Consider the following 9,275-nt stretch of genomic DNA (forward strand, 5'->3'; position numbering starts at 1 on the left):
AGTGAATATCTGCTCTCAGAGGAGACCGAGACTCTCAGAAGAGCACAGAGAGATGCTGACTTGCCTCCATTTCATTAAAGATCTGCGACTGTAACATTTAGTTGCAGCAGAGTTTAGACAGACAGCAGAGCACAGACTGCACTGTTTAAAATTAAAATTAAATTTAGAATGTTTTTTATTTGCTTGATTAAAGGGAGTCAATGTTACATGTAGTTTTGTTACATTTTCTTGCTGCTACTTTGCACATCCTTCGTTTGCACGTTCTTCGTTGGAAAAACATATTTAAGTTTTATTTATTTATTTTGTGCTAGTAGGAAGGTTTATGAATACAGTGAATTCTTGAATCTTATTTATCTTTATTGTCTTCATTGTTAATTAACAAGTTCATTAAATAGCCTCAAGCTGAATTTAAAAGCTAATAGCTACATACAAGTTATTTGGTAATGTAGTGATTCATAAGCCGAATAATCTATTATTATATCAAATTAGTCGTTTGTTGCAGCCCTAGTTTATAGGTATTTATACACAAATATTTTTGTGTTTTCCTTACCAGCCCACATTGCAGAAGGCCACTTGGCCAAACTTAATGGTAGTAATTTGCATCGATTGGTGCATCAGCCAAACTATCTACAAGTTCTGTACAACGGCTTTTCCACTTCTGCTATTTATGTCAGTCGTCAGCCAGTGACTGCAAACACTGTGCAATGTTCCACACTTTTTTCAGTTTTTCAGTGGGTTAACTGTACATCATCTGGGTACAAAAAGCAGACTATATTTCATTTCAATTCCCAGTGTGAACACACTACTACACACACTACTACATATTAGTACAGAACAGAGAAACTCAAGTTAAGACACAGCATATGTATAAACCACATAATTTTTTTTTTAATAAAATACATCATGAAGGCTTGTGTGAAGGAATGATACAGATGTGTTACCAGCTCTGTGGAAAGTTTGTCTTTCTCCTGCCTCTCTCTCTGAAGGTCCTGCTGCAGACTGGCCAATCTCTGCTCTGCCACCTCTCTCAGACTCTTCTCTTCATCATAGCGAGACTTGATGTCTGGAATTAAACACACATGATCACGAGACAATCATAAAGGGGGAGAACGAGACGCATGGAAGATTAAATGACCCAAATCCACTTCAACCAATCTTGTTCCACTTTAGGCTTTAAAAGAAGATGGACTCTGAAGTTTCCCTTACCTACTATCTCAGTGGCCAGCTGGGCAGCCTTCTGTTCAAACAAGTCTTTCATCTGTTTTATGTTAAACTTCTCTGTTTCAGCCTCATGCAGCTTCATCTCCAACTCTGAGAACACACACGAGATGACCGAACTATGAATTTCCATTTCAAAGCTCTATCGTTAAGAACATTCAAAAACCTCTATATGCTGATATATCTGCACCCAACAGTAAAAAAGAGAACTCACCTGACTCCTCCATGCCTGCCTGGCCATCATTCTGCGGAGCCTAGAAAGGGAAATAACAAACACATCATAAATCACTGTATCAGTCCAAGACGTTATAGCATTCAGATGGTAGCATTAGAGTCTTTAAGGTCCTTTCAGCTTGGAGCACGGCAGCTTCATCTCAGTGTGCATGACATCTGATAAGTATTTGAAAGAAATTACTTGCTTCAGTTGTCCTTGTACTTTGTCTAGTTCTTTTTTCAGTTCCCCTGAAAACCATCGTTCTTCCTGTAACATTCACAAAAAGAGAGTGGGTACATCCCAGACAAAGACATGTGATTAATAAAACCACAGAGAAACAAATAAGCAACAGAAGTGCTAATATTTTATGTTTGCTGAGGTTGAATTGAACAAGGCACCTTCAGTGAAGCCTGTAAATCCTGCACTTCCTGCCGCAGAAGGGTTAGGTCCTCCCTAAAAATGAACAAATTTCATAATTGAAGTGATGTCTACTTTTGCCATTCTGGTCACAGGACACAGAATAACTTTGGATGGCCAGTGTTCAGTGTTCAGTCACCACAACACTAATTACTTAGTAATTATTAGTAGTCCAAAACCAGAAAGTGAACCAAAAATGTATAATTCGGATTGATTTGACATGGTGGTGTCTTGATTCAGTATAAATTTTTTTAATACAGCAAAAATAAGACATGCCTGAAAATGTCCAATATGTTGTTGTGTCAATGCTTCTATTTTAAGCAAAGCATTCAACACTACAAAAGCACAACATTTGAGACTTTAGAATGTTACAATCAAGTTTTGATCCATTCAGATTGGTTTCTCACCCACAAAAAAAAAACAAAAAAAAACAAAAGCTGTTCTTAATTATGTAACAAAATCTAAATGAAACAAAACTGGATGTGGGGTGGTGTGAGTAATAAAAACAGGAAATGTCATCTCAACTACAACAGTCCCAAACTGTCGGTCAACTTTGTTCTAGTTCCATTCCCTGACAGTGACAAGCAAATACACTAATGTAACTTATTAGCCAGTCACTCTTATTAAAGGGCACATATCCTTACAAGTCTCACACCTTGTGAAATTTAAGCTAACATTAAGTATTTTGAAGCTGGACAGACCTGCTGATGCTAACGGTGCTAAAGTCTGAGATAAGAAACAGCCCCACTGTACAATCAAGCTGGTGTTTCAAAGCCCTTCTGTAAATTTACATATGCCCAAACTGCCCTCCAGGGGTTGTTCTAAGTTGTACACAGGTTTTGCATTGCAGCATATTAAGCCCTTTAAAAAGGCACTATTTATTTTGACAGAAAAGGGAAAATACATCAACAGTACAAGTACTCTTGTTTCAAAAATTGCAAAAATTTAAACTCCTTCTGACATTATATGGCTTCCTTAAGTGCTTGGGTAGCTTATAAGACTGATGCCACTGAAAGATAAATTCTCATCGATTTTAAAAAGAATCATTTTTAAAGTTTCAAAATATACTGCCTGGACTGCTTTTTGAAAGAGGCCATACATGGCAGTCAATCGGAAAAGATCTCAGTTACATATATCAGTCTGACATGCACAGCAACAAAATCAGCCTGTTCCATGAATTATAACCTTATATACAATTAGTGCTTAAAATGACATGCAGGAATTACTGCGTCACACAGTGAGTTTCACATTCATATCACTTCAAATCTCTGGCACAAGGCTAAAATTTAGTGAGACAGCGCTGGCAAACTAAAAATATGCTCCAGTGCTTTCAAGATATGAACTGCAGTCATTGTCTCCCTTGTTTATTGTGTGTGTGTGTGTGTGTTTGTGTATATGAGTGTGCACAGGGGTTTACGTGGAGCTGTGATGTGTGGAGAAATGAGTAAATATTTTGTTTCCCCAATCTCCTTAATGAGACTAAACACCAGCAACTAAACATCGCTAACAAGATGAAACTTGTCATAATTTATATGAAGAAGGGAGTGGAGGAATGAGGCCGGGTTTAGGTTTTACCGGGCAGGGCCAAGGTGAGAGGGCTGCTCCTGGGGCTCATGGTAAACTTCATAATGCTTGAAAAGCTCCTCAGCAGAGTTATGGGACTTCATACACTGTGGACAAATGAAGCCCTGCAAACAAAATATACACGTCAAATCACATGGAAAATGCTACATATTTAACAATGAATGGGAGACATCTCCATAGGTACTTAAGTGATTGATGCAATTCGAATTAGGGTAAAGGTTTGTTACCTCTGAAGTCTCATTGTTCATATCAGCAGAGGGCTGATCAGACTCAGATGTCTGGGAGCCTCCTTTTCCAGGAGTCTGTTTAGACAGACACAGACAAAACATAAAAGATGAGGTGAGGGAGAGGAGAAAGAGAAAGCGAGAGAGAGGTCAGGTTGGGTTAGACATCTCTATCACACGCGCCACTTTGCTTCTTTGGCACAGCTGAACGTGCCGGACGGTAGCGTGTACAGGGCCAGTGGCTCAGCATTTCGGTTGGCCTGGCTGTTACATTCTACGCACTAGGAACCACCAGAAATAACTGGTGTCAATCCAGCCTTCGGCTATTCCCTAATAACTTTTAGAAATAAATCACTGTGAAGTATTTTCACAGTGTGGACAGCTATTACCTAAACATAATATTAGACCCCTCATTGGCTATTTAAAGAGAATTCATTTAAAAGACAAGCAATAAATCAGGAGTTAGATAAAGTCTTTCTTGCATCTTGACTGACTGATGGCCTGATCTCAAAAAAAAAAGGAAGGAATGTAACAGTATTGTATGATGGCATCCACTCATTAGGCTGTACTTGGCATGGCTATCATTTGAGGGTCAGTTGAGGACATACATGAGAGTGAAACACAACACTGGTATAGAGAAGAGGCAAACCATTTCCCCCACCAAACTCTGACCCTAGCAACCAGAAAACAGCAGAGCGTACTGATTCAAACATCACTACATGACACCACATGGCACATCACTCACATTTTCCAAGTAATTTTCCATTTAACCCTCTCATGCATGAATTATAATAAACTCAGTCAGGATTTTTTTACTAAGTGTTTTTATACATCCTTAGGGATGTAAAACAAGGTTTGAAAAAAAAAATATTCTATCTTTATTCGATAAAGAAATATTTAACTGTCCACGCAAGTGTACTTCATGCATTTTGTATTGTAAAAAACATCAATGTACTAACTTGGTAGTTATATAGGTATAATTTGTAATTTAGTTATACAGTTGTAATATCGTATTCTTTTGGAATGGTGGTTCCTCCATATTCTCTCACAGTAACTTATAGCATGTATCATATTTCCTGTCAAAACATCCTTGTTGCTCATTTCTGAGACTATTTTCTATGATAGTTGCCAAAGTATCCGGGGCACAAAGCTACAAGACACTGCATGCAGATGTACTTGGTTCTTCGTGTGCATGCAGCATCTTGGCATCTGCTGGCGTTTTTTGCTTCCTTGAGCTGGGGCCAGTGGTTCCCAGGGGTATACCGGATCTCAGGGGGGGCCTTAGACACTGCTCTCCGTTTTGCCCGTGGTGGAGTGGCACTGGGTCTGCCTCTGGTGTGTATTTTCATGGATCCTGCATTGATAAGAGCACGAGCTATTGACACCTTGAAGAGCAGCAGATCCTTTGCTTCATTTCCAGACATTCTATAAAGGAGCCAGGCATTCACAGTTGTGACATCAAGGAAGTGAAAGAACACTCTTATGTACCACCGTTTGTTTCTGCGTCGGTGTGGATACATGGCAACACATTGATCCATGAGATCTACTCCACCCATATGCTGATTGTACAACTTCACGGAAAATGGCCTTTGGATGTTGAGCATTTGCTTCTCTTTTTTGCTCCATCTCTGTGCAACATCTGTTGGGGACAGGCCGGTGCAGGAAGAGGCCATGTGAATAATTGAACTATCCAACCAGCGGGTGACAGTGATGTTTTGTGCATTGGTCACGACAGAGACAGATCCTCTTCCTTCTTGCTTCATTTGCTTTTCTCTTTTCAGCTTTTCTTGTGCTCCATGGAGCCTGTTGCTTCTACATGTGCCAGTGCCATAGATCCCTTGGTGTTCCAGTGCCTGAAGGAGGGGAATGGTGCAAAAGAAATTGTCAAAAAACACCTTGTGGTTCTTGTCCTGAATGTCTTGACAAAGGCGCATGACTACATCTCCAGCCATTCCCAGCTGACTGATCTCACCTCGTCCCCCAGCTGGACCTTGATAGGGTTCAAAGTTGTACATATACCCAGAGGATCCTGCTCGCACCCACACTTTAATTCCCCAGGGCTTGGGTTTTTTGGGGACATATTGTTTGATAGACAGGCGTCCCTTGTAGGGAATCATCATCTCATCGACCGACTGAAATTCTTCTGGGTCAAGTGCTGATTGGAAGGTTTCCTTGAGTGCATCCAAGACTGGTCTGATTTTGACAAACCTGTCAGCATTTTTGGGGTCCAGTGAGTAGTTGTCAACAAAGTGCATGTAACTAAGAATTTGCTCAAACCTGTTCACTGGCATTGCATCAGCTATCAGTTCAAGACGAAGTCCTGTCTCTGATGACCAGTACGTTCTGGATCTAGGATATCTGACATATGACATTACTATATTGATTCCAAGAAATGTTTTGAACTCCTCTGAGGTCAATGCCAGCTTCTCTTTTCCTTTCTGGACAGAGTAAAGGTTTGTATTGTGTACAATGTCATTGATCATATCTTGGGTGAAAAGATGCATGAAGAAATCTATTGGATCTGCTCCCTCAACATTCATCTTGCTCTCTCCTAAGAAAGGAGGCAGGTCTCCCTCAAACTGGTTATCCTTAGCTTTCCAGATATTTCTGACACTCTTTTCTTTTGCTTTTTTCCCCTGGGCCCTGGAAGGTGGTCCCTCAGGTTCAACAGCCTCATCTCCTTCATCAGCTTCATCTCCTTCCTCAGCCTCAACTCCCTCAGCAACATTTCCAGACTCCTCACCTTCACTATCACTGCTTGAACCTACTTCTCTGCTTGCACCTGTCTGTACTGGCAGCCATTCCTCATCACTGCTACCAGAAGCACAGTCTTCCTCACTTGAGTTTGGAAACTCCTCTATTACCCTGTATGCCTGTTTTTTTTGGGCTCTACAAAATATAAGGATTTAAAGAAAAAAACTCAAATTACATTATAAAAACATAAAGAAGTTGATTTACAGCCAAAACAGTAAAGCATATGAATTATTTTCAAGAACAACATTGGTAGTAATTGACATTGCATTAAAGTTGAAACATAGCTAGTGATGCATGATGTACAATTGAGTGGACAGATTATTAATCTGCATTTCCTCCAAATGTAAAATAAAAATTTTGAAAATCTTTACATAATAAGACCCCTTAGATGTTAATTGATGTAATTATATTTTTTTAACCTGCAATGGTATCTTTTTATAGAAGGTAGAAACAGAAATAGCCAAGGTGTTTGGTCTTTCTCCCTGTCTGTCAGCCATCTTGGTTTCACTGACTATTTTTCCCCATTGCAATGACTAGCCAATCGGATTTTTTTGTATAGGATGATGCAATAGCTTCCACTAGAGTGGACTATATGCAGCAGTGCCCAAAATTGCAAGCATATATAGAGAAAAAACACTTTTAAACAGCTGTACACTGTAGTGACCTCTATGCATGAAAGGGTTAAATAACAAGAAAACTCTAGGGCAGCTGTTTTTCCAGAGCAATGAGTCATTAACTTCTTTAAGTCAAAAGGGCGTCAACTATTATATTAACACTAGTAATGTTACTATTATAACAGTATATTACTATTTCTTTTTAACCTTTATATACCAGTTACTTGAAGAGTTCGCACAATATACTTCAACCTAAAAAATAATAACAACAACAATAATACTAATAATAATAATGATATGAATCCTTCACCGATAACCTTCTACCTAGTTCATGTGTGTATCTCCCTTACATACTACACACCTAGGGAGAGACAGGCATGCACGGCAGCAGTCATGAAGCAGGTTTACTTAACTGGGTTTCAGTGCAAAACAACAGCAGGACACGATGGGGACACCAGCTCTGCTAGCCCATCTTTACTATTTTCCAATTCAATAAGATTTCAAACAAGTTTCTGCGTGTGTGCGTCTCTAACCTCGTTTTTCTCCTGGACAACAGACAAACATCTGATTAACAGCATCAGTTTTACAGTTTTTCATTCTCCTGGGTTATTTTAGTCCCCACAACGAGCTGAAAACATGGCCATGTTGATAAGCAGGGGTTGGTTTTGCAAGGAGTCATTCAGGATTTCAGATCATTCTCAACAGAGATCATTCAGAATAATCAGTAATAATAATAATAGTCAAATGGGTTCCATTGAGAACCGTACACAACACATCCTCTATCAGTCTGAAGAACCATTTCACCATGCAAAGAACCACTTAGGTATGAAATACTCCTATATAAAACTCAAGGCTCTAAACAGAACAATTCTGTTGACTAAAGAGCCCACGAAAAACCACCTTTAGGAGTAAGCACAAGTTTTAAGATCCTCGTTTGGTGCTATAACTACAGACCCCATTTCGCTGAGACCCGTAGGTTACACGATCCATCGTTCACCCACTGACAGAAACAGAAACAGCCCTCTGACACAAGACCGCAGCAAAACCTCGTGAAATGAATGGAACATTTATAATGATAAGAATATTTAACAATAACAACGTTTCTCTCGTGAGCACCACACACTGGTTTTCACTCCAACACGTAAACATTTTCAGAGGGCGCTCACATCAGCTGGCTAGCGTTCGCTAGCTCCTCTGGTATAGCGGCTAGCCAGTGACTGGGCTACGGCTAACCTAGCAGCGTTCACTCAGACGGCGACCCGCTAACATAAACACTCGCACTGTCACGCCACTCAGCCGTGTCGTTTTGCTGCGGAACATCACATTTATACTTTATAGGTGAACTGTCACATGAGCAGGACTAACGGACGGGCCTCCGTCTCAGTTCTTTTGTCTGCAGCCCGCCGCTGGCTTTCAGCGCAGGCCTCCAGACAAGCCTCAGCTGACGGGAGTTAGCGTTAGCTAAGCCAGCCAGCTAGCCAGCCAGCTAGCTAGCTCACTACACTGACACTGGAGTAACGTAACAGGTTTCTCCATTTGTCTTACCATTTGTAATATTCGTCTGAACATTTTCTTCGTTTGTTTTCCTGAAGCTAAAACAGTCAGATTTTTTTTCCTCGCTGGTGTCTAATGTTTTTCTCTGATGTTGCCACCTGCCCGGAGCGCAGCGTCCAGCCAGCAGCACATGAGCGGGAAGGCGGGTCTGTGGAGCGGCGGGGAGGGACTCGCACAGCGCGATAAGCCAGGATTTTGACAGTTTATTGCTTAACTGCTATTTTAAACCATGTCAGCTCAAGAACTGTAACCCTGACACACGACCGACTTAATCGAAATCAGTTGCTTTCTATACGTCGTCTCATTCTCACACCAAATTCATTTGTGGTCACTCATCACACACGATGGTATTTTCCACTAAGACCAGACAGCAGATGTCTACCACCTACTGGCCCGGAGGGAGGAGGTGGCCCTTTTGTGGCAACGGTAAAATCACAGTTGACGACAGCGTTCAGTTCCAATGATTTAGTGCGCAGGGTAACGGATAAACAACAGCTTTTCCCACAATACCACAAACATGAAGGATCTAAATCTAGCCTGTGGATTCGCTGGCAGTAGCTCTATAGCTATAACTATGCCGTAGGCCTGTCTTTCGTAACCCTGGTCCTGGAGGCCCACTGCCCTGGATCAGGCGTGTTGGGAGCAGGAAAATACAAAAAAATTGCAGGGCAGTGGGGCTCCAGGACCAGGGCCAAG

The 9,275-nt window shown here is 40.8% G+C and overlaps 1 protein-coding gene across 2 annotated transcripts in view; it reads right to left on the reverse strand.

Moving 5' to 3' along the window:
- The window catches only part of eea1 (early endosome antigen 1), a 33,501-nt gene extending 24,600 nt beyond the window's left edge, over window positions 1-8,901 (reverse strand). For both annotated transcript variants that reach the window (XM_017690530.2, XM_017690518.2), the window contains exons 1-8: window positions 8,571-8,901; window positions 3,661-3,735; window positions 3,425-3,537; window positions 1,831-1,885; window positions 1,634-1,699; window positions 1,433-1,472; window positions 1,207-1,311; window positions 942-1,063 (exon numbers count right to left, since the gene is read on the reverse strand). In XM_017690530.2, the coding sequence (XP_017546019.2) occupies window positions 942-1,063; window positions 1,207-1,311; window positions 1,433-1,472; window positions 1,634-1,699; window positions 1,831-1,885; window positions 3,425-3,537; window positions 3,661-3,735; window positions 8,571-8,594 (600 nt within the window). In that variant the 5' untranslated portion in view covers window positions 8,595-8,901. The remainder of the gene's footprint in view (window positions 1-941; window positions 1,064-1,206; window positions 1,312-1,432; window positions 1,473-1,633; window positions 1,700-1,830; window positions 1,886-3,424; window positions 3,538-3,660; window positions 3,736-8,570) is intronic.
- Window positions 8,902-9,275: the final 374 nt, after the last annotated feature.

The sequence above is a fragment of the Pygocentrus nattereri genome, chromosome 7, assembly GCF_015220715.1.
Source record: "Pygocentrus nattereri isolate fPygNat1 chromosome 7, fPygNat1.pri, whole genome shotgun sequence".
NCBI lineage: Eukaryota > Metazoa > Chordata > Actinopteri > Characiformes > Serrasalmidae > Pygocentrus > Pygocentrus nattereri.